Raw genomic sequence first — 25,252 nt, 5'->3', positions numbered from 1 at the left:
ATAACTTCCTTCCTTTCATGATGACCTCATAGTCTTACATTCACCTGGGTTGAAGTTTAGTATCCACTTGTTTGACCATGTCTGCAATCTACCTAAATCGTCTGCCTCTTCTTTTATAATAGTCTGAAGTGTGTTTTATTTCAGGTATCTGGCCTCGCCGCTGTCTCCAGTGACGCACTGGAGATCATTGCGAGTGGCTTGCACAGGATCACACCAGCTTATATTAGGATTCATGGTGAGATCTTGTCAGATCCGACCACCTTTATTTTGTCAGGTCTAAGGCTCTGCTCCCTTACCTCCTCCTTGTGTCACTACGTCTGTTCTTGGCTCATTCTATTGGGAAGCTCGTCCTCAGGTATAGATGTCTCCACACTGCACTTAGAATCTTTCATTTAACTCTCACACATTTCTCTATCATTCTCTATCATTCCATGTTAACACCACCTCTCTTGGTGAGCCTCACGATCGTTCACTGTAGCTTCGCACCTCAAGTGAGGGTGTTTAGCTGTCTTGGTTAGCGTGTTTGTGCGTGTGTGGGTGTGTAGGTGTTGAGTGGATGGTGGGTGTGTAGGTGTTGATGTGGGAGGGTGTGTAGGTGTTGACGTGGGTGGGTGTGTAGGTGTGTGTGGGCATGGTTGGTGGTGCAGGTGTGTGTGGACATGGTTGGTGGCGCAGGTGTGTGTGGAGATGGTTGGTGGTGCAGGTGTGTGTGGACATGGTTGGTGGTGCAGGTGTGTGTGGACATGGTTGGTGGCGCAGGTGTGTGTGGACATGGTTGGTGGCGCAGGTGTGTGTGGACATGGTTGGTGGTGCAGGTGTGTGTGGACATGGTTGGTGGCGCAGGTGTGTGTGGGCATGGTTGGTGGTGCAGGTGTGTGTGGACATGGTTGGTGGTGCAGGTGTGTGTGGACATGGTTGGTGGTGCAGGTGTGTAAAATACATCGTTATATTTTCTCTCTCTCCATTTACCTTGTGGCTATTTTTCTTGTTGTCTCAGTTGGCAATCCGTCTCTGCCTCACTAACACTTAAGGGTTCGACAGGATGAAGGATGAGAGGTCGTAGCGTGTATCTCCAAGCTAGGAGCTCTGTTCGTACCTCGGCTCTGTTGAAAACCTGCAGGGGGCCAGAATCACGAAGCAGTTACGCAAGCACTTACAAACCTGTATATCTTTTCTCAATCTTTGGCGGCTTTGTTTACAATTATTAAACAGTTAATGAGCTCCGAAGCACCAGGAGGCTGTTTATAACAATAACAACAGTTGATTGGGCAGTTTCATGCTTGTAAACTGTTTAATAAATGTAACTAAAGGCGTCAAAGATTGAGGAAAGTTGTACACGTTCGTAAGTGCTGGCGTAACTGCTTCGTGAATCTGGCCCAAGCCTCTAGCCTGTTTTGTTATAGAGTGACTCTATGGGCGTGTACTTTAATATTACGCAATATATATATATATATATACAATTAAGGCTATCAGCTGGACAGAGCTTTAATTTAGTGAGGTGACGTCAGTTGTAAGATAAAACATGTTCCAAATGACGCAAAATTAATGACCACTCAAGTGAACTTGTCATAGGTACAGCTAACGTAAACTGTTGACTGTAAACCGTTTTGTGGTGTAAATGTAAACTTTTGCTTGTCCAGGATATTACATCCTGACAAGTCCCATATATATATATATATATATATATATATATATATATATATATATATATATATATATATATATATATATATATTATATATATATATATATATATATATATGATAGTATACCAAGGGTCATTTCTTTGGTGTTGAAACTCATTTGAGATATCATAAACAGCTAGAATGAGTTAAGTTTGGAGATGGCTGGTTAAGTTAGTCACCTTGTTCTTTATCCAAGAGTCCAGAGGCAGGATAGCGGTTAGACCATCCAAGAGACCATCCACCATCACCACCATCACCACCACCACCACCACCCACTACCACCACTCCCACCACCAACACACCCACCATCACCATCCACCACCACCACCACCACCACCACCACCCACTACCACCACTCCCACCACCAACGCACCCACCATCACCATCCACCACCCAAGACACCTATACACAAGACAAACGCCTCTTCGCTGATAAAACACAAGACAATAGGAAGTAGGCTTTCAGCGCGAGGCGATGTGTGGAACAAATTTTGAGGTGCCATTGTCCGGTGTTCCCTGAGCAGGGCGGCATAGACAGGCCTCCCATTCTGCTCCCGGACCGTCTTTCTCCTCCACGGAACCAACACAAGATTGGCTTTGGCCACAACTCCCTCTGGAAAATTGTTTTTTTCTGTGTGGGCGAGAATGGGACGCCCTGCGTGTGGAGGCGGACGGCTATTATGGGAATGGCAGGGAGGGAGTGAGGGAGTGAGGGAGAGAGGGAGGGAGAGAGGGAGGGAGGGAGGGAGGGAGAGAGTGAGGGAGAGAGGGAGGGAAGGAGGGAAAGACGGAGGACGTAGATAAAGAAGAAGAATAAAGGTTAGTGAAAACATCACCAACGTACGATACTGGCGCATTAGATGCTGTAAAAAACATTTAGCGTTAATCCTAAAATAACGACTTGGCGCCATCTGGGCGGTCCCAGATGTGCGAGTTTCTCTATCGTAGGCCTATATCCTAGGCCTGTACAGTAGGCCTATATTGTAGGCCTGTATTGTAGGCCTATATCGTAGGCCTGTATAGTAGGGCTATATCGTATGCCTGTATTGTAGGCCTATATCGTAGGCCTACGATATAGGCCTATATCGTAGGCCTACGATATAGGCCTATATCGTAGGCCTGTATTGTAGGCCTATATCGTAGCCCTGTATAGTAGGGCTATATCGTATGCCTGTATTGAAGGCCTATATCGTAGGCCTACGATATAGGCCTATATCGTAGGCCTGTATTGTAGGCCTATATCGTAGCCCTGTATAGTAGGGCTATATCGTATGCCTGTATTGTAGGCCTATATCGTAGGCCTGTATAGTAGGCCTGTATCGTAGGCCTGTATAGTAGGCCTATATCGTAGGCCTATAAAGAATTGTTGTTTTACTTGACAAACCTGACATAATCGAACATAATGGAAACTAATATAATAACACCTGAACACCGCGAATTGGCCACCAAAACAACAAATGAAGCAAGAGTTGGGGTGAAAATTAGCCGTGGGTCCACAGCATTGTTTCAAGCGTAGTTTTAACAAGAATAGGAATGAATTTGGTCGGATATAAATAGGACCTGCCTTGCATGGGCCAACAGGCCTATCTAATGTTGTTATGAATATAAACACTTGCAAAACTAAAGTGTTTCTTGACCAACCCACACACCAGAAGATGAGGAGACGACGACGACGTTTCGGTCCGTCCTGGATCACTATCAAGTCGACTGTGATGAGACGAGGGAGGCATGAGTAAGGCAAAAGAGAGAGGTAACGAGGAGGACATCTTCGTGGAAGGTAAGAGCCAGGTGGAAGGTATGGAAGGGATAGGTAAAAATACGCATTGGTAAAGTGGTGAGGAGAGTGGAGGAGACCCATCTCTCCGGCGCCCTCATTATTATTCTTATATTAAGTATGTAGATCAGCCTCCCTCCCTCTACCCCCCTACCACCTCAGTCTCTCACCTCGCAATTGGTTTTGCATATATTTATTTATTTAGCCTTTTACCTTCACATTTATGTCTGCTAATATATATATATATATATATATATATATATATATATATATATATATATATATATATATATATATATTGAGATATATACAAGAGTTGTTACATTCTTGTACAGCCACTAGTACGCGTAGCGTTTCGGGCAGGTCCCTGGAATACGATCCCCGCCGCGAAGAATCGTTGTTACAACCAAGTACACATTTTACTGTTGCGTTAAACAGAGGCTACAGTTAAGGATTTGCGCCCAGTAAATCCTCCCCGGCCAGGATACGAACCCATGACAGCGCTCGCGGAACGCCAGGCGAGTGTCTTACCACTACACCACGGAGACTAAATCTATATAGACTAAATTTATATAGAAATCGGAGACTATATATAGTGTTTTTTGTTTTGTGTTTTCGTTAAATATGACTGCATATTTCGAGTTGATTATTTTCTTCTACCCCACTGACTAGTGCTCTTGCATCTTGGTTTAATTGGAAGAGGATTTGTCCAAATGTCGTCTTTGTTCGAGGTTGACTATAAGAATAAAAATTAATTGTAGAATATATTACACTCATTATAAACTTACACGACGTTTCGAGCCTACATGGTTCATTCTCAAGTGAGGCGACAAAAGATTGAATGATGAACAGGCAGAATGATTTTCGTTATTTTCAAATATTTATCTCCAAATTCGTTCTTTTTTAACAATAATAATTTATTCCGCAAAATAATAATCCTAAAAGTGTTCCGTCTCGACGTCAAAGTGTTCCGTCACGTCCTAAAAGTGTTCCGTCTCGACCTCAAAGTGTTCCGTCACGTCCTAAAAGTGTTCCATCTCAACCTCCAAGTGTTCTGTCTCGACCTCAAAGTGTTCCGTCCCGTCCTCAAATTGTTCCGTCTCTCGCTAAAAGTGTTCCGCTGTTCCGCAGGCAGACATTAGCAAGTTAGGCAGGTGGTGGTGGTGGTGGGGAGAGACTACCTTAAATGGATAATGGTAAACTGGTGTACCAGTATCGGGGACTGGGAGGCAGTTGTGGCTTACTGCGGTTCCTCCAGCCCAGTGCCAAGCTCTCTGTCTGTCTCTGTGGCTCCCCGTCATAGTCACTGCCAGAACAGTGTCTAACCTCACTGTCAGAATGGTGTGCACATTGTCACTGTAAGACAGCATGGGTTGGATTATCTTCTCTCTCTTGAAGAATGCTTGCAGATGTTTGTACAAATCACTCAGACACTTGGGATCACTACTGAACTCTTGGGATCAATGGTGCACCTAGAGATTAATGGTGCACTCGAGATTAATGGTGCACTAGGGATCAATGGTGGGGGAGGCGACCCCGACCCGCCTATGATCGTCGCCGGACACAGACCAGTATCCTTGCAAAGTCTGGTGAGGCTGGCCCAATGTAAGCATAATATCATTACAGTCGTTGATTCTTAAAAGCTGATGTGCTGAATGCAGTTTCTATAGAATTTAAGGTCCTTTACCCTTGCTCCAGTATTTATGAATAAGTATCTTATTTTCATGTTAAATGTAATTTAACTTTTCCCTTTATGTTAACTGAACTAACTTCTTGCTTTTATGTGTTATTGTCTCCAATTCTTCCGGTTTCACGAAGAGTTTTACTAATTTTCTTACTCTTAGCATTCTTCATTTTCATCATTTATTACTTTTCCTATTCTTAGCTTCAGTGTCATTTCACAATAAACACAGGTCTCTCTTCCTTAGTTCCTCACTTTATCTCTATTTTCTTTTTTTAGTAATCATCTTCAGTTTCTTCTTTCTTATCCACTTTCTCTTCATTCTTTCTCTAACACAACACGAAGCTGTCACGAACACAAGATTTTATACAGTTCACGTAAATCTCTCCTCCAACTACCTTCTTGTTTCCGTTCCCAGGAGCGAAGATGATAGACATGGAGAGAGAGAGAGAGAGAGAGAGAGAGAGAGAGAGAGAGAGAGAGAGAGAGAGAGAGAGAGAGAGAGAGAGAGAGAGAAAGAGAGAAAGAGAGAGAGAGAGAAAGAGAGAGAGAGAGAGAGAGAGAGAGAGAGAGAGAGAGAGAGAGAGAGAGAGAGAGAGAGAGAGAGAGAGAGAAAGAGAGAAAGAGAGAGAGAGAAAGAGAGAGAGAGAGAGAGAGAGAGAGAGAGAGAGAGAGAGAGAGAGAGAGAGAGAGAGAGAGAGAGAGAGAGAGACATACACAAAGAACCTAAGCGAAGGAAGACAGAAGGAGGGGAAAGAGAAGAGTGAGAGGAATAGTGGTAGTGAGAGAGTTAGAGATTACCGTGTAAAGACCCAATTACTGCCTCCAAACTGGAACGAAGTATCACACCACCTAATACATTGATTAGCTTGTTGGTGTTCCTCATGTTCCTCACTATCTTCCCTCGCTTTCCTTCTCTTTCTTCCCATTTTAATATTTTCTACCCCTGTTATTTTCTTATTTCTTCCCTCCATCGTCATATATTATAAATGGATGCGGTCAATGTTTATTTCAAGGACTAAGGCTAATTATAAAACAGATTCAGAGCTATTTTCAGAACGGCAACTGAAAGATGCTGGAAAAAAAGTATAATTATCGGAGATCAGGAGAATTATTCTACCGAGAATTATAGCCCAGAAGATGAGAATGATCACACTCAGAACTTGAGAATAATCACACTCAGAACTTGAGAATGATCACACTCAGAGCATGAGAATGATCACACTCAGAACATGAGAATGATCACACTCAGAACATGAGAATGATTACGCTCAGAACATGAGAATGATCACACTGAGAACATGAGAATAATCAGACAAGAACAGAGGTTTGGGGAACAAGAACGAGCTACTTACAGGGGACGCCCATGTTCACCTCGCAATACCTAAAAGCGTTTTTTATTCTTAATTCTTTATTAAATGATATACAATATAAAGATCATATTTAAATAAATTTACAAGGGAAAATACTACATTTATATAAATTTTATATAACTGTCAGTAAACCAATTCTCCATATCATCACCGAGCATGAGCCGTAAACCCCAAATGTTATACTTGATCCTGCCGTAAGAACTTTAATATTCTGTCTACTGAGTGACCCTCCTGTCTGTCTGTAGTTAGACAGATGTTGAGGCATGGTTCCTAGGGATATATGTGTATTCACCTAGTTGTATTCACCTAGTTGTGCTTGCGGGGGTTGAGCTCTGCTCTTACGGCCCGCCTCTCAACTGCCAATCAATGAACTGTTACTACTAACTAATCTTTTTTCCACACACACACACACACACACTCACACACACACACACACACACACACACACACACACACACACACACACACACACACACACACACACATCCCCAGGAAGCAGCCTGTAACAGATGTCTAACTCCCAAGTACCTATTTACTGCTAGGTAACAGAGGCATCAGGATGAAAGACGCTCTGCCCATTTGTCTCTGCCGGCGCGGGGAATCGAACCCGGGACACAGGATTACGAGTCCCGCGCGCTGTACACTCTGCTACCAGACCACCCCCAGGATGTGTGTGTGTGGGTGCTTACCTATTTGTACTCACCGATTTGTTACTACAGGGTCGAGCATTGGCTCTTGGACCCCGCCTTTCTAGCCGCCGCTTGTCTAAACCAATGACTCCTGACCTATTTCCTTATCATATCTACTTTTAAAGTTATGACTGGAGTTTGCTTCCACAAAGTGTTCCTTTAGTCCACTACCCCGCTACTCTCACGCTAGGAGAACACTTCCCACCTTCCCTGTGAATCAGATGAGTCTCAAGCATTCGTCGAAGTCCTTGTGTTCTAGCGGTGTTCATAGTGAACATTTCATCTTTTTCCTCTAACCCTGGGAGAGCTGTAACCCTGTGAGAGCTGTAACCCTGGGAGAGCTGTAACCCTGTGAGAGCTGTAACCCTGGGAGAGGTGTAACCCTGGGACACCTCTAACCCTGGGAGACCTCTAACTCTGGGAGAAGTATAACCCTGGGAGACCTCTAACTCTGGGAGAAGTATAACCCTGGGAGACCTCTAACCCTGGGAGACCTCTAACCCTGGGAGAAGTGTAACCCTGGGAGAGGTGTAACCCTGCTAACAGAGGCCAGAAACCGTGTACTCCTGTACCAACCAACCAGTGTAAGAAAAGAAAGAGAGAGAGAAAGAGAGAACCAGACTAGACAGAGGCAAGGGAACAGAAAGCGAAAGGAAATAGGGTGGAAAGGGGAAAGGAGTGAAGAGAGGCAAAAATAGCGACAAAGAAAGAAATAGAAGTATAGGAGAGAGTGAGAGTGAGAGAGATGGGGCGGGTATCAGAGGGTAGTGATGAGAGGTAACGACATGTTGTTAGAGTTAACAGTTAAACCAGGCGGGGGAACACCAGGCGGGGGAACACCAGGCGGGGGAACACCAGGCGGGGAACACCAGGCGGGGAACACCAGGTGGGGGAACACCAGGGGGTGAACACCAGGTGGGGAACACCAGGTGGGGAACACCAGGTGGGGAACACCAGGCGGGGGAACACCAGGCGGGGGAACACCAGGCGGGGAACACCAGGTGGGGGAACACCAGGGGGGGAACACCAGGCGGGGGAACACCAGGCGGGGGAACACCAGGCGGGGAACACCAGGCGGGGAACACCAGGTGGGGGAACACCAGGGGGGGAACACCAGGCGGGGAACACCAGGTGGGGAACACCAGGTGGGGAACACCAGGCGGGGGAACACCAGGCGGGGGAACACCAGGAGGGGGAACACCAGGCGGGGGAACACCAGGCGGGGAACACCAGGCGGGGAACACCAGGTGGGGGAACACCAGGGGGGGAACACCAGGTGGGGAACACCAGGCGGGGAACACCAGGCGGGGGAACACCAGGTGGGGAACACCAGGTGGGGAACACCAGGTGGGGGAACACCAGGTGGGGAACACCAGGGCGGGGGAACACCAGGCGGGGAACACCAGGCGGGGAACACCAGGCGGGGGAACACCAGGGCGGGGAACACCAGGCGGGGGAACACCAGGCGGCGGAACACCAGGCGGGGGAACACCAGGCGGGGGAACACCAGGCGGGGGAACACCAGGCGGGGAACACCAGGCGGGGGAACACAAGGGCGGGGGGAACACCAGGCGGGGGAACACCAGGCGGGGGAACACCAGGTGGGGGAACACCAGGCGGGGAAACACCAGGCGGGGAACACCAGGGCGGGGGGAACACCAGGCGGGGAACACCAGGCGGGGGAACACCAGGCGGGAGAACACCAGGTGGGGAACATCAGGTGGGGAACACAAGGGCGGGGGAACACCAGGTGGGGAACACAAGGGCGGGGGAACACCAGGTGGGGAACACCAGGGCGGGGGAACACCAGGCGGGGAACACCAGGCGGGGGAACACCAGGCGGGGGAACACCAGGTGGGGAACATCAGGTGGGGAACACAAGGGCGGGGGAACACCAGGTGGGGAACACAAGGGCGGGGGAACACCAGGTGGGGAACACCAAGGCGGGGGAACACCAGGCGGGGAACACCAGGCGGGGGAACACCAGGCGGGGGAACACCAGGGCGGGGGAACACCAGGTGGGGAACACCAGGGCGGGGGAACACCAGGCGGGGGAACACCAGGCGGGGAACACCAGGCGGGGGAACACCAGGGCGGGGGAACACCAGGTGGGGAACACAAGGGCGGGGGAACACCAGGTGGGGAACACCAGGGCGGGGGAACACCAGGCGGGGAACACCAGGCGGGGGAACACCAGGGCGGGGGAACACCAGGCGGGGGAACACCAGGCGGGGAACACCAGGCGGGGGAACACCAGGGCGGGGGAACACCAGGCGGGGAACACCAGGTGGGGGAACACCAGGTGGGGAACACCAGGGCGGGGGAACACCAGGGCGGGGGAACACCAGGCGGGGAACACCAGGTGGGGGAACACCAGGCGGGGAACACCAGGTGGGGGAACACCAGGCGGGGAACACCAGGCGGGGAACACCAGGCGGGGAACACCAGGTGGGGGAACACCAGGCGGGGAACACCAGGCGGGGAACACCAGGCGGGGGAACACCAGGTGGGGAACACCAGGGCGGGGGAACACCAGGTGGGGGAACACCAGGTGGGGAACACCAGGGCGGGGGAACACCAGGGCGGGGAACACCAGGTGGGGGAACACCAGGGGGGGAACACCAGGGGGGGAACACCAGGTGGGGGAACACCAGGTGGGGGAACACCAGTCGGGGAACACCAGGCGGGGGAACACCAGGTGGGGGAACACCCGGCGGGGAACACCAGGCGGGGAACACCAGGCGGGGGAACACCAAGCGAGGAACACCAGGGGGGGGGACACCAGGTGGGGAACACCAGGGGGGGGAACACCAGGCGGGGGAACACCAGGCGGGGGAACACCAGGCGGGGGAACACCAGGTTGGGGAACACCAGGTGGGGAACACCAAGGCGGGGGAACACCAGGGCGGGGGAACACCAGGCGGGGAACACCAGGTGGGGGAACACCAGGCGGGGAACACCAGGTGGGGGAACACCAGGCGGGGAACACCAGGCGGGGAACACCAGGCGGGGAACACCAGGTGGGGGAACACCAGGCGGGGAACACCAGGCGGGGAACACCAGGCGGGGGAACACCAGGTGGGGAACACCAGGGCGGGGGAACACCAGGCGGGGGAACACCAGGTGGGGAACACCAGGGCGGGGGAACACCAGGTGGGGGAACACCAGGTGGGGAACACCAGGGCGGGGGAACACCAGGGCGGGGGAACACCAGGTGGGGGAACACCAGGGGGGGGAACACCAGGTGGGGAACACCAGGCGGGGAACACCAGGCGGGGGAACACCAGGTGGGGAACACCAGGTGGGGAACACCAGGTGGGGGAACACCAGGTGGGGAACACCAGGGCGGGGGAACACCAGGCGGGGAACACCAGGCGGGGAACACCAGGCGGGGGAACACCAGGGCGGGGAACACCAGGCGGGGGAACACCAGGCGGGGGAACACCAGGCGGGGGAACACCAGGCGGGGGAACACCAGGCGGGGAACACCAGGCGGGGGAACACAAGGGCGGGGGGAACACCAGGCGGGGGAACACCAGGCGGGGGAACACCAGGTGGGGGAACACCAGGCGGGGAAACACCAGGCGGGGAACACCAGGGCGGGGGGAACACCAGGCGGGGAACACCAGGCGGGGGAACACCAGGCGGGAGAACACCAAGTGGGGAACATCAGGTGGGGAACACAAGGGCGGGGGAACACCAGGTGGGGAACACAAGGGCGGGGGAACACCAGGTGGGGAACACCAGGGCGGGGGAACACCAGGCGGGGAACACCAGGCGGGGGAACACCAGGCGGGGGAACACCAGGTGGGGAACATCAGGTGGGGAACACAAGGGCGGGGGAACACCAGGTGGGGAACACAAGGGCGGGGGAACACCAGGTGGGGAACACCAAGGCGGGGGAACACCAGGCGGGGAACACCAGGCGGGGGAACACCAGGCGGGGGAACACCAGGGCGGGGGAACACCAGGTGGGGAACACCAGGGCGGGGGAACACCAGGCGGGGGAACACCAGGCGGGGAACACCAGGCGGGGGAACACCAGGGCGGGGGAACACCAGGTGGGGAACACAAGGGCGGGGGAACACCAGGTGGGGAACACCAGGGCGGGGGAACACCAGGCGGGGAACACCAGGCGGGGGAACACCAGGGCGGGGGAACACCAGGCGGGGGAACACCAGGCGGGGAACACCAGGCGGGGGAACACCAGGTGGGGGAACACCAGGCGGGGAACACCAGGTGGGGGAACACCAGGCGGGGAACACCAGGCGGGGAACACCAGGCGGGGAACACCAGGTGGGGGAACACCAGGCGGGGAACACCAGGCGGGGAACACCAGGTGGGGGAACACCAGGTGGGGAACACCAGGGCGGGGGAACACCAGGGCGGGGGAACACCAGGCGGGGAACACCAGGTGGGGGAACACCAGGCGGGGAACACCAGGTGGGGGAACACCAGGCGGGGAACACCAGGCGGGGAACACCAGGCGGGGAACACCAGGTGGGGGAACACCAGGCGGGGAACACCAGGCGGGGAACACCAGGCGGGGGAACACCAGGTGGGGAACACCAGGGCGGGGGAACACCAGGTGGGGGAACACCAGGTGGGGAACACCAGGGCGGGGGAACACCAGGGCGGGGGAACACCAGGTGGGGGAACACCAGGGGGGGAACACCAGGGGGGGAACACCAGGTGGGGGAACACCAGGTGGGGGAACACCAGGCGGGGAACACCAGGCGGGGGAACACCAGGTGGGGGAACACCCGGCGGGGAACACCAGGCGGGGAACACCAGGCGGGGGAACACCAAGCGAGGAACACCAGGGGGGGGAACACCAGGTGGGGAACACCAGGGGGGGAACACCAGGCGGGGGAACACCAGGCGGGGGAACACCAGGCGGGGGAACACCAGGTTGGGGAACACCAGGTGGGGAACACCAAGGCGGGGGAACACCAGGGCGGGGGAACACCAGGCGGGGAACACCAGGTGGGGGAACACCAGGCGGGGAACACCAGGTGGGGGAACACCAGGCGGGGAACACCAGGCGGGGAACACCAGGCGGGGAACACCAGGTGGGGGAACACCAGGCGGGGAACACCAGGCGGGGAACACCAGGCGGGGGAACACCAGGTGGGGAACACCAGGGCGGGGGAACACCAGGCGGGGGAACACCAGGTGGGGAACACCAGGGCGGGGGAACACCAGGTGGGGGAACACCAGGTGGGGAACACCAGGGCGGGGGAACACCAGGGCGGGGGAACACCAGGTGGGGGAACACCAGGGGGGGGAACACCAGGGGGGGAACACCAGGCGGGGGAACACCAGGCGGGGAACACCAGGCGGGGGAACACCAGGGCGGGGGAACACCAGGCGGGAAAGAGGAGAAGGTTGGGTGTGAGAATAAATTCTAAGATAGCGTAATCAGTAAAGATTTTTTTCGATAACGAAATAGGAAAAGGAACGGAAAAGCTCGCAAAACGGATAATAAGGAAATGGAAAATATGAAAAGAAGCCGAGAGAGATTTGTGCCCAAGAGCACCAGGCTTGGCTTGAGACACGAGACAAATATGGCGGCGATTATGTCTTGACTTCAACCCGGGCCAGCAGCTCTGAGGCCAGCTCCACACGGACCATTCCTAGCACGGGGGGGGGGGGGGGGGGGGGGGGGGGGGGTGAATAGAAATAGAAAAGAATTATGAAAATATCCTATGAGGAAAATTTATGTATTTGTTTAATAGCAGGTGAAAAGAAATATGGAACGAGAAATTGTATTTTTGAACGTTATTTTTACTCCTAGCAGATTTACTGAGTTTAAGCGGGTGAGGCTTCTACCTCTCTCTCTCTCTCTCACTCCCTCCTTGAGAGCGCGCTTGGTGTCTCCTTCTTTACCAATTCCTTCCCTTCTCCCCCACTCCTCTTCCCCCTCATCTCCCCCCCCCTCTCCACTCTCCTCCCCACTAATCGTCATCTATATCACCGTCCCGACACTGGTGGACAGCTGCCTCATATTCCAATTGATTTTGACCTTCGGCTTATTTCTGAAATTGCTGTTTTCATTTTAAATTTAATTGATACATTTTTTTCACATTTATCTTTGTTGTTGATTTTTTGTTTACTCTGTTTACCTTCATTGTGATTTTATACTTTGATTGCTAAATTCACTTTAACTGTGATATTAATTGTAATTAAATGTTATATTTTAAATTGATTTTACTTTCATTCTTTAAGTGTTGTTATTGTTTCTGATAATATTTTCACTTTGGCTTTTCATGTTGGTTTAACTTTAATTTCTCACATTAATATTAGTATAATATTTAGATCCCTGAATAACTGGATACATAAGTGCAAAACGTAAGATTGAACTGAAATTTGTAAGAGACTGCGATGTCTGGTCGTACTGAAGGACCGTACTAGTCGAGGACCGGACCGCGAGGACGCTAAGCCCTGAAATCATCGCAAGGAAAGATCAGCTGCAGTACACGGGCAGTGAACACCAGCCAGCGACTGATTATACCCTCTTTCGACACGCTCAACTTCTTGACGAGTGAACACCAGCCAGCGACTGGCTGACATCCGCCTACTCAAGTTGTACAGGAACAAGCAGCAGCAGCAGCAGCAAGGGTGGGCAGGCGTGGACTCGCTCACTCAACCTCTCGAGGACTCGGCCATATCACCAACTGCAGGAAAAATCCATCAGGGAGACGCGAAGATAAATGAGAGATAGAGACCACAAATGGGGAGCGGGAGTCAACATGAGCCGCCCTGCCCACACACACTTTGTCCTTGTTTGTCTCCTGCCCCTCTCCTTCTTTGTCCTTGTTTGTCTCCTGTCCTCTCCTTCTTTGTCCTTGTTTGTCTCCTGCCCTCTCCTTCTTTGTCCTTGTTTGTCTCCTGTCCCTCTCCTTCTTTGTCCTTGTTTGTCTCCTGCCCTCTCCTTCTTTGTCCATGTTTGTGGATATATATATATATATATATATATATATATATATATATATATATATATATATATATATATATATATATATATATATATATTTATATATATAATTACTTCATTACCCAAGATTGGTTTCCAAAATGACTACATAAAAGGTATATAGTTAGTAACCAGAGGTTGAAGATATCCTCAAGTTATTCAGATGCTGAACAGGAACCAACAATTTAGTGAGCCTCTTCCCTCTGTATTGCCACGCGATAACATGTTGTTGGCAGCTCTTGGGTGTTTTGTCTCTAGTAGCCTAGGACCCAAGTCCCTGACAAAATTACAGTGATTATCCAGTTCTCTAGACTATTATCCTGTGGGTGGAAGCTCCAACTGCATGGCTAACACTGAAATCAATATACGTATTAGTCAAGGCCGATATAACGTAAGTCCCATAAAAAGTCCACTACGGGCTCACCATAGCCCGTGCTGATTGGAGCTTTTGTTCCGGGTAGCTGAATCTAAAACAGCAACAACAAGGGAAGTCTTACACCACCTGCTCCCTAGTCTTCGCAACTGTCGAAAAATGTCGCGTTGCTCACCGTGTTCTGCCTTAATACCTGTTCTTTGTCAAGGGAAGCTGTTCTTATAGTGTTCTTCCTATTCCTCAGCGCTGATGCCTGATGATGATCCCATGATGATGACATGATGATGATGATGATGTATTACCAACTTATTGAATAAAGGTCTGAATTTCAGTTTTCATCAAGGAACTGCAAATGATTTCAGAGACTCGTAATGATCGGTCGGGAGTTCTTCCTTCCTCAAGATCCTTTTGGGAATTTTAAAATTTGTTAAAAAAAATTGTGAGAAGTTGTGTGAGGAGGAGCGCTGGAGGGCAGGGATGCCTCCGTCTCCAAGTTGCCTCAAGTATTCTGTAACAACACCAACACCTGCCATCATAAACACCTGCCCTTCTTAACACCTGCTCTCCTTAACATCTGTCCTCATCAACACCTGCCCTCCTTAACACCTGGCCTCATCAACACCTGCCCTCCTTAACACCTGGCCTCATCAACACCTGCCCTCCTTAACACCTGTCCTCATCAACACCTGCCCTCCTTAACACCTGGCCTCATCAACACCTGCCCTCCTTAACACCTGGCCTCATCAACACCTGCCCTCCTTAACACCTGGCCTCATCAACACCTGATCCTTAACACCTGGCCTCATCAACACCTGCCCTCCTTAACACCTGGCCTCATCAACACCTGCCCTCCTTAACACCTGTCCTCATCAATACCTGCCCTCCTTAACACCTGTCCTCATCAACACTTGCCCTCCTTAACACCTGCCCTCCTTAACACCTGGCCTCATCAACACTTGCCCTCCTTAACACCTGCCCTCCCTAACACCTGTCCATAATACCCACCATCAACACCAACATTTATTACTGCAGTAAAAAATCTGCAGTTACCGTTTTCTTTACGATACATCACAAGTGTGTGATAAGTGAGTGTGTGTGTGTGTGTGTGTGTGTGTGTGTGTGTGTGTGTGTGTGTGTGTGTGTGTGTGTGTGTGTGTGCGCGCGCGCGTGCGTGTGTGTGTGTCATAAGTGCAACACCTCTCTCTGTGCCTCTTGCCCGAGTCCCTCCCTCGCTCACTCACATATTTCCCCTCTTTTTGCCTTTCCAGCATTACCTCCCTCCCTCCCTTCTCTCCCTCCCTTCCTTCCCTCAATGCAGACCTTGAACTGTGGAAGGGAAGGATCGATGACCTTCTCAGCGGGTATAAAAAGATAATGTGTTGACCGCTCCCGCTCACTAACCAGACGACCCGTATCACTAACTGCCACACCCGCACCACCTCCATTGTGCGGGTACCTGGTGTAGGTAGCGGGTGTGTGCGGGTACCTGGTGTAGGTAGCGGGTGTGTGCGGGTACCTGGTGTAGGTAGCGGGTGTGTGCGGGTACCTGGTGTAGGTAGCGGGTGTGTGCGGGTACCTGGTGTAGGTAGCGGGTGTGTGCGGGTAACTGGTGTAGGTAGCGGGTGTGTGCGGGTACATGGGTGTTCTGGTAATAGATACCTGAAGTGTGCGGGTAGTGGTACTGGTGGGCGAGGGTAGTGGTACTGGTGTGTGCGGGTAGTGGTACTGGTGTGTGAGGATAGTGGTACTAGTGTGTGCGGGTAGTGGTACTAGAGTGCGGGTAGTGGTACTAGAGTGCGGGTAGCAGGAACCGAACTCTCTCCATCCTCCTGGAATTTCATATTCATAAAGAATTGCCCAAAAGCCTAAACATTCCCTAAACATTATATAATGACGGAACTCTATATATGATGACGGAACTCTATATAAGATGACGGAACTCTGGCACCGCTGTCGTCCCCTACACCAAACAGCGGAGGTCGACCCACTCTATAAAGGCAGCAAAACTGAAGCTAAAAACATTGACCAATAGCACTACTCCCATTCACTTGGGCTCTAGGAGACTCGAACCCTGGACCCCACACTCTAGTACCGCTATTTGACTTCTTAGCACCCCTATCAATTCCTCTGAGAATCTTGTATGTGGTGATCATGTCCCCCCTAACTCTTCTGTCTCCAGAAGCAGCATCCTGCTGCCAAACTGGTATTACATCATAACAATCTTGGAAAGAGCGATAAGAAGTCAAGTGAATTGAAAGCGTCTACATATTCCTGGCCAAGACTGGTTTAGAGCGTGACGGTCCAGACTGTGACTACACCACTGCGGCACAGATGCCGGGGAGGACAAGTATGGGAAGCTTCCGGTACCTGTGACCAGGGTACCAGAGGCCAGAGTAATACTCAACACACCCAAATCATCACCTGTGAAATCCTCAGGCTCCCGCGGCGATGAATTTACTCCAGTACAGACGATGAGTCACAATTATAACGTGGCTGAAGAAAAGAAACCTATCCTTACCACACTATCTTACTTGCTCCTCACCTCACTATCCTTACCTACTCTTCCCCTCACTATCCTTACCAGCTCCTTACCTCACTATCTTACCTGCTCCTCATCTCTCATCTTACTCTCTTATCTTATATATTTGTTTGTACCTTCCTCTCTATACGGGCTCACCATAGCCCGTGTTACTGGAACTTCTTGTTCTGAGAAGCTGAATCTAAAACAACAACAACATCTTCTCTTCTATTTAAGGGTTATTCATGCCCGTGCCACCTCTTGGGTGGCTTAATCTTCATCAATCAATCAATCCTCTCTACTTTCACACGACGTGATAGTGATCCACGACGGACCGAAACGTCGTCGCTTCTCCATCTTCTGACTTGTGTTTGGGTCATCTTTACTCTAATACTCTCGCCCACTTGCCAGCCCGTCCTCCCACCACCATTCCCATACACGACGGACGCAAGCTATAGCACCGTATCACCCAGTGAAGCTAACACTAGGAATTTTATTATCGTACATGTTATAGAGGACACAGCAACCCACCAAACTAGTGTACACATATGTATCATTGGGACACAGAAGGGTATCTTGAAGTTATCTTGAGATAATTTCGGGGCTTTAAGTATCTCCGCGGCCCGGTCCTCGACCAGGCCTCCACCCCCAGGAAGCAGCCCGTGACAGCTGACTAACACCCAGGTACCTATTTTACTGCTAGGTAACAGGGGCATAGGGTGAAAGAAACTCTGCCCATTGTTTCTCGCCGGCGCCAGGGATCGAACCCAGGACCACAGGATCACAAGTCCAGCGTGCTGTCCGCTCGGCCGACCGGCTCCCTCAGCAACAAAAGAAAGCAACATGATGAATGCAAGTTCAAGCTACTCCGTTATGGTGAAAACTAATAAATACATATTGAAATCACATACAAAAAGTAGTCAAACTCTGAACCACATATAAACGAGTCAAACATTATTATTCAAAGTAAAAACAACAAAGACAATGGAGAAATCATGTCATAAGACCGTACTTAAAAATAAACACAATAAAATAGCTGTTAAAACAACAAGAAAAAGATAAACTGTATAACAAGAACGTTTTAAACAAGAGAAACCAAACCAACGACGGTACACTTAAAACACTTGTGGTGTCTAGAGTGAGAGAGTGTTGCACACTAAGTGCCACAGTCAGAGCTGCAGCAGTTACTGACCTGTAGAGTGCGCAGGTAACTTGTACTCTCACAATGTACTACTGAACAACTAAATTACTGCGACCACCTGACATCACTCCACCTGACATTACCTGACATCACTCCACCTGACATCACCTGACATCACTGCACCTGACATCACTCCACCTGTCCTCCCCGGAGCGCAGGTGACACGTCATGGATAATATTAGAGAAAATGGGTCCTAATCTCCATATTAAATTTAATTTGTATATGTATATGTATATGTAACGAGTTCCCTTTTCATGCCTTCGTAACTCCGTATCGGTGATCAACAAGGATCTTCATGAACACCTCTAAATCGTATCTGATCAACCAGGCTGTGATTTCTGCTTCATATTGCGTGCAACGAGGTCCAACAGCCTGATTGCTCAAATCAGATGATCAGGTATTCGGGTTACGAATCACCTGGCACGCCGCATGCGGTCATGCGCCCACCGCCAGGTGCTCGTCAAAACAGTACTCAAAATTGCTTGCTTGCGGGAAGTGTATTGTGACTGGGCGTCCGGGAGTGGCAGCCACGCCGGTACACGGGACGGGGGCCGCTGTTGTTGTTGTTAAAGATTCGCTACCTGGAACAATGTTCTAAGTAGCACGGGCTATGGTGAGCCCGTAATGGGACGGGGGGGCGCAGGGCTCTGGAAGTGTGGAGCAGTGTTGAACCAGCCCTCGTTCCCTCCACCACCCCCAACTACACCTTCACTACAACCACCTACAACACCAACCTTCACTACAACCACCTACAACTACACCTTCACTACAACCACCTACAACTACACCTTCACTACAACCACTTACAACACCAACCTTCACTACAACACCAACCTTCACTACAACAGCCTACAACACCAACCTTCACTACAACAGCCTACAACACCAACCTTCACTACAACAGCCTACAACACCAACCTTCACTACAACAGCCTACAACACCAAATTCATTTTCACCCCCAAAACAAACGGCCTCATTTATCACAGCACCAAACCCACCTACAAGTACGCATACAACTCACACATCACCTTTAACCCTCCTACAACACCTTCAATGCTGACTACAACATATTCAATGCTGACTACAACATGTTCAACGCTAAATACAACAATCACAATGCCAATTACATCACTCACAATGCTACCTTCAACTTTACCTACAACACCCACAGCGCCACCTATAACACACAACGCAACCCACAACACCTTCACAACATTACAACACCCACAACACCCACAACACCTTCACAACACTAACTACAACACCCATAACACCTTCACAACACTAACTACAACACCTTCACAACACCCACAACACCTTCACAACACTACAACACCCACCACAACACCTTCACAACACTACAACACCCACCACAACACCTTCACAACACTACAACACCCACCACAACACCTTCACAACACTACAACACCCACCACAACACCTTCACAACACTACAACACCCACCACGACACCTTTACAATATTAACTACAACACCCACAACACCTTCACAACACCTTCACAACACTACAACCCCCACAACCCCACCACCATCTTCAACACTGAGCGTATATACCCCACCTCGCAACACTACACCATTAGTTTGGATACAAAACCAGTGTAAATCCTTTAATATATCCAGTTAATATTTCCAGGTTAAATAAAAACATATTTCAACCACACACTTTAATTGTGAATAATATGGCATCCAATTATTGCTAAATATATTAAGAGAAAATTACTTATAAATTCATTATATATATATATATATATATATATATATATATATATATATATATATATATATATATATATATATATATATATATATATCGGTTTGTGTGTCCGCTTGTTCGAGGTTGGGGGTGAGTGGTCTTTGCCCAAGGGATGGTTACAAGTGAAAGTGACCGTAGTGTTCAGTGAAAGTGACGGTAGTGTTTAGTGAAAATGACGGTAGTGTTTAGTGAAAATGATGGTGGTGTTTAGTGAAAATGACGAAAGTGTTTAGTGAAAATGACGGTGGTGTTTAGTGAAAATGACGGTAGTGTTTAGTGAAAATGACGGTAGTGTTTAGTGAAAATGACAGGGATGAGGGGAAAACGGGATGAATGGTAGGGAAGGTGGTGTAGGGTAGGGAAGGTGGTGTAGGGTAGGGAAGGTGGTGAAGGGTAGGGAAGGTGGTGTAGGGTAGGGAAGGTGGTGTAGGGTAGGGAAGGTGGTGAAGGGTAGGGAAGGTGGTGAAGGGTAGGGAAGGTGGTGTAGGGTAGGGAAGGTGGTGTAGGGTAGGGAAGGTGGTGAAGGGTAGGGAAGGTGGTGAAGGGTAGGGAAGGTGGTGAAGGGTAGGGAAGGTGGTGAAGGGTAGGGAAGGTGGTGAAGGGTAGGGAAGGTGGTGTAGGGTAGGGAAGGTGGTGTAGGGTAGGGAAGGTGGTGAAGGGTAGGGAAGGTGGTGAAGGGTAGGGAAGGTGGTGAAGGGTAGGGAAGGTGGTGAAGGGTAGGGAAGGTGGTGTAGGGTAGGGAAGGTGGTGAAGGGTAGGGAAGGTGGTGAAGGGTAGGGAAGGTGGTGAAGGGTAGGGAAGGTGGTGTAGGGTAGGGAAGGTGGTGAAGGGTAGGGAAGGTGGTGAAGGGTAGGGAAGGTGGTGTAGGGTAGGGAAGGTGGTGTAGGGTAGGGAAGGTGGTGAAGGGTAGGGAAGGTGGTGTAGAGTAGGGAAGGTGGTGTAGGGTAGGGAAGGTGGTGAAGGGTAGGGAAGGTGGTGAAGGGTAGGGAAGGTGGTGAAGGGTAGATAAGGTGGTGAAGGGTAGGGAAGGTGGTGAAGGGTAGGGAAGGTGGTGTAGGGTAGGGAAGGTGGTGAAGGGTAGGGAAGGTGGTGAAGGGTAGGGAAGGTGGTGTAGGGTAGGGAAGGTGGTGTAGGGTAGGGAAGGTGGTGAAGGGTAGGGAAGGTGGTGAAGGGTAGGGAAGGTGGTGTAGGGTAGGGAAGGTGGTGAAGGGTAGGGAAGGTGGTGAAGGGTAGGGAAGGTGGTGTAGGGTAGGGAAGGTGGTGAAGGGTAGGGAAGGTGGTGAAGGGTAGGGAAGGTGGTGAAGGGTAGGAAGGTGGTGAAGGGTAGGGAAGGTGGTGAAGGGTAGGGAAGGTGGTGTAGGGTAGGGAAGGTGGTGAAGGGTAGGGAAGGTGGTGTAGGGTAGGGAAGGTGGTGAAGGGTAGGGAAGGTGGTGAAGGGTAGGGAAGGTGGTGTAGGGTAGGGAAGGTGGTGTAGGGTAGGGAAGGTGGTGAAGGGTAGGGAAGGTGGTGAAGGGTAGGGAAGGTGGTGAAGGGTAGGGAAGGTGGTGAAGGGTAGGGAAGGTGGTGAAGGGTAGGGAAGGTGGTGTAGGGTAGGGAAGGTGGTGAAGGGTAGGGAAGGTGGTGTAGGGTAGGGAAGGTGGTGAAGGGTAGGGAAGGTGGTGAAGGGTAGGGAAGGTGGTGAAGGGTAGGGAAGGTGGTGTAGGGTAGGGAAGGTGGTGTAGGGTAGGGAAGGTGGTGAAGGGTAGGGAAGGTGGTGAAGGGTAGGGAAGGTGGTGAAGGGTAGGGAAGGTGGTGAAGGGTAGGGAAGGTGGTGTAGGGTAGGGAAGGTGGTGAAGGGTAGGGAAGGTGGTGAAGGGTAGGGAAGGTGGTGAAGGGTAGGGAATGTGGTGAAGGGTAGGGAAGGTGGTGAAGGGTAGGGAAGGTGGTGAAGGGTAGGGAAGGTGGTGAAGGGTAGGGAATGTGGTGAAGGGTAGGGAAGGTGGTGAAGGGTAGGGAAGGTGGTGAAGGGTAGGGAAGGTGGTGAAGGGTAGGGAAGGTGGTGAAGGGTAGGGAAGGTGGTGTAGGGTAGGGAAGGTGGTGAAGGGTAGGGAAGGTGGTGAAGGGTAGGGAAGGTGGTGTAGGGTAGGGAAGGTGGTGAAGGGTAGGGAAGGTGGTGAAGGGTAGGGAAGGTGGTGAAGGGTAGGGAAGGTGGTGAAGGGTAGGGAAGGTGGTGAAGGGTAGGGAAGGTGGTGTAGGGTAGGGAAGGTGGTGAAGGGTAGGGAAGGTGGTGAAGGGTAGGGAAGGTGGTGTAGGGTAGGGAAGGTGGTGAAGGGTAGGGAAGGTGGTGAAGGGTAGGGAAGGTGGTGAAGGGTAGGGAAGGTGGTGTAGGGTAGGGAAGGTGGTGAAGGGTAGGGAAGGTGGTGAAGGGTAGGGAAGGTGGTGTAGGGTAGGGAATGTGGTGAAGGGTAGGGAAGGTGGTGTAGGGTAGGGAAGGTGGTGAAGGGTAGGGAAGGTGGTGAAGGGTAGGGAAGGTGGTGTAGGGTAGGGAAGGTGGTGAAGGGTAGGGAAGGTGGTGTAGGGTAGGGAAGGTGGTGTAGGGTAGGGAAGGTGGTGAAGGGTAGGGAAGGTGGTGTAGGGTAGGGAAGGTGGTGAAGGGTAGGGAAGGTGGTGTAGGGTAGGGAAGGTGGTGTAGGGTAGGGAAGGTGGTGAAGGGTAGGGAAGGTGGTGAAGGGTAGGGAAGGTGGTGTAGGGTAGGGAAGGTGGTGAAGGGTAGGGAAGGTGGTGTAGGGTAGGCTGTTCCACATGTCAGGTAATAACTTATGCTTAATTACCAAATTATAGTATTGTTACCGTTCATTTTACGTATAAAACCATGATTATTATTTATGTTACTAATGGTGTTGTTTGATGGCTAGTATTATGATTACTGTTTTCATATATATTATTTTCTTCACAATAAATTGGTTGCGATCGACTGAATACGACAAAAACCTCTGATGAGGAGAGCATTAGAGAGCGAGACAGGAAATGATTAGGCCATTATCCAGCAACCCGACCTGCACGCACACACGCACGCACGCACGCACGCGCGCACACACACACACACACACACACACACACACACACACACACACACACACACACACACACACACACACGCACACGCACGCACACACGCACACGCACACACACACACATATAGATATGTGTGTATAATGTAGATATGATAAGAGCCCAGTAGGCTCAGGAATCTTGATTGACAGTTGAGAGGCAGGACCAAAGAGCCAAAGCTCAACTCCCGCAAGCACAAATAGGTGAGTACACACATGCGCGCGCACACACACACACACACACGTGATCCTGTGGTCCCGGGTTCGATCCCGGGCGCCGGCGAGAAACGACGGGCAGAAGTTTTTTTCACCCTATGCCCCTGTTACCTAGCAGTAAATAGGTACCTGGGAGTTAGTCAGCTGTCACGGGCTGCTTCCTGGTGGGAGTGTGGGTGTGTGGGTGTGTGTGTGTGTGGTGTGGGTGAAAAAAATAGTAGTAGTAGAAACAGTTGATTGACAATTGAGAGGCGGGACCAAAGAGCCAGACCTCAACCCTTTCAAGCACAATTTGTTGAGTACGCCCACACACACACACACACATAAAATTTAACATGACATTCATAATACAATAATTATATCATGCAGGCAGAGCCTCTCATTAGTATTTCTAATGTGTGAGCTATGAGGCCCACAATGTTGTCAAGGTGATAGTGTAAGTGTTGAAGCAGAGGGAGACAATACCCTTACCCAGGGTATTGCTTCCCCTCTGGGCACGGGGCACCTGTCATGGCCTGCAGCTATGTATCTTCTTGAGATGATTTCGGGGCTTTAGTGTCCCCGCGGCCCGGTCCTCGACCAGGCCTCCACCCCCAGGAAGCAGTCCGTGACAGCTGACTAACACCCAGGTACCTATTTTACTGCTAGGTAACAGGACGCTAACTACAAGGATCAAGAGCAAAGTAAAAGGACAACAAGGAGCTGGGATAACAGGAAGGAGAAGGAACGGCACCCAATCTTTAGAACTGTCAGGAATCGAACACCGACCATGCAACAAGCAGGGTCTCGAAGCACCATTAGGTTGGCCACGATACAAATGCTACAGTTGGAGCGTATATTAGCGTGCCAGATAATTAAGGAGTCCATTGTGCAGGCACACAATAGCATAGGATTTATTTCGGCAAACCGGTTGAGTTAATATTCTTTAGCGGAGGGAGTAGGAACCCTAATACTAGTAGCAAGAGCCCTAATACTAGTAGCCAGAGCCCTAATACTAGTAACCAGAGCCCTAATACTAGTAGCCAGAGCCCTAATACTAGTAACCAGAGCCCTAATACTAGTAGCCAGAGCCCTAATATTAGTACCCAGAGCCCTAATACTAGTAGCCAGAGCCCTAATACTAGTAGCCAGAGCCCTAATACTAGTAACCAGAGCCCTAATACTAGTAGCCAGAGCCCTAATACTAGTAGCCAGAGCCCTAATACTAGTAGCCAGAGCCCTAATACTAGTAACCAGAGCCCTAATACTAGTAGCCAGAGCCCTAATACTAGTAACCAGAGCCCTAATACTAGTAGCCAGAGCCCTAATACTAGTAGCCAGAGCCCTAATACTAGTAGCCAGAGCCCTAATACTAGTAGCCAGAGCCCTAATACTAGTAGCCAGAGCCCTAATACTAGTAGCCAGAGCCCTAATACTAGTACCCAGAGCCCTAATACTAGTAGCCAGAGCCCTAATACTAGTACCCAGAGCCCTAACACTAGTAGCCAGAGCCTTTTGAGGCACAAGACCAGTGACGTGGACGCCTGTGTCAAGCATACCTTCACACTACACCAGGTGGAGGCTGGCGGAGACGAGGAAGCAGGCTGACGAGAAAGGCAGCAGGGTAAGGCAGGTCCTGGTCAACAACAGGTACGGTAACGGATACGTGGAGGACACCACTGAAAGGGTGACACGCCAACACTACTCTGTCTGTCCTCCACGTGTTAAACTATTCTACAGCAACCTCTTTCCATGGCTCACAAACCGGAGGAAAGTCCTGAAAAAAATATTATTGACAGAAACGTGATCCCTTCTGACACTCACCGCACGGTGGGGCTGACAATTTACTGGGTGACCACCACCACCACCACCAGCAACCTCCTCATCAAACACTAGGATATTAAATGTTAGGACGGAAGAAGGT

At 50.7% G+C, this 25,252-nt stretch overlaps 1 protein-coding gene across 1 annotated transcript; it reads left to right on the top strand.

Annotated features, from left to right (window-relative positions):
* The first annotated feature begins 4,921 nt into the window (after positions 1 to 4,921).
* Positions 4,922 to 24,936, top strand: LOC138370760 (protein rtoA-like). The gene is made up of 3 exons (XM_069335357.1): positions 4,922 to 5,047; positions 23,719 to 23,747; positions 24,279 to 24,936. The coding sequence occupies exons 1-3, from the start codon at positions 4,922 to 4,924 to the stop codon at positions 24,934 to 24,936; spliced, it is 813 nt and encodes a 270-aa protein (XP_069191458.1).
* Positions 24,937 to 25,252: the final 316 nt, after the last annotated feature.

The sequence above is a fragment of the Procambarus clarkii genome, chromosome 33, assembly GCF_040958095.1.
Source record: "Procambarus clarkii isolate CNS0578487 chromosome 33, FALCON_Pclarkii_2.0, whole genome shotgun sequence".
In the NCBI taxonomy this organism is placed as follows: Eukaryota; Metazoa; Arthropoda; class Malacostraca; order Decapoda; family Cambaridae; genus Procambarus; species Procambarus clarkii.
The sequence above is the reverse complement of the archived record's forward strand: the minus strand, read 5'-3'. Positions and strand labels throughout refer to the sequence as shown.

Coding starts and splice junctions, on each gene's coding strand:
- LOC138370760 (XM_069335357.1), top strand. CDS start 4,922: ATGGTGCACCTAGAGATTAATGGTGCACTCGAGATTAATGGTGCACTA. Junction 5,048..23,718: donor CAGTATCCTTGCAAAGTCTG/GTGAGGCTGGCC, acceptor TATATCATGCAG/GCAGAGCCTCTCATTAGTAT. Junction 23,748..24,278: donor CTCATTAGTATTTCTAATGT/GTGAGCTATGAG, acceptor AATATTCTTTAG/CGGAGGGAGTAGGAACCCTA.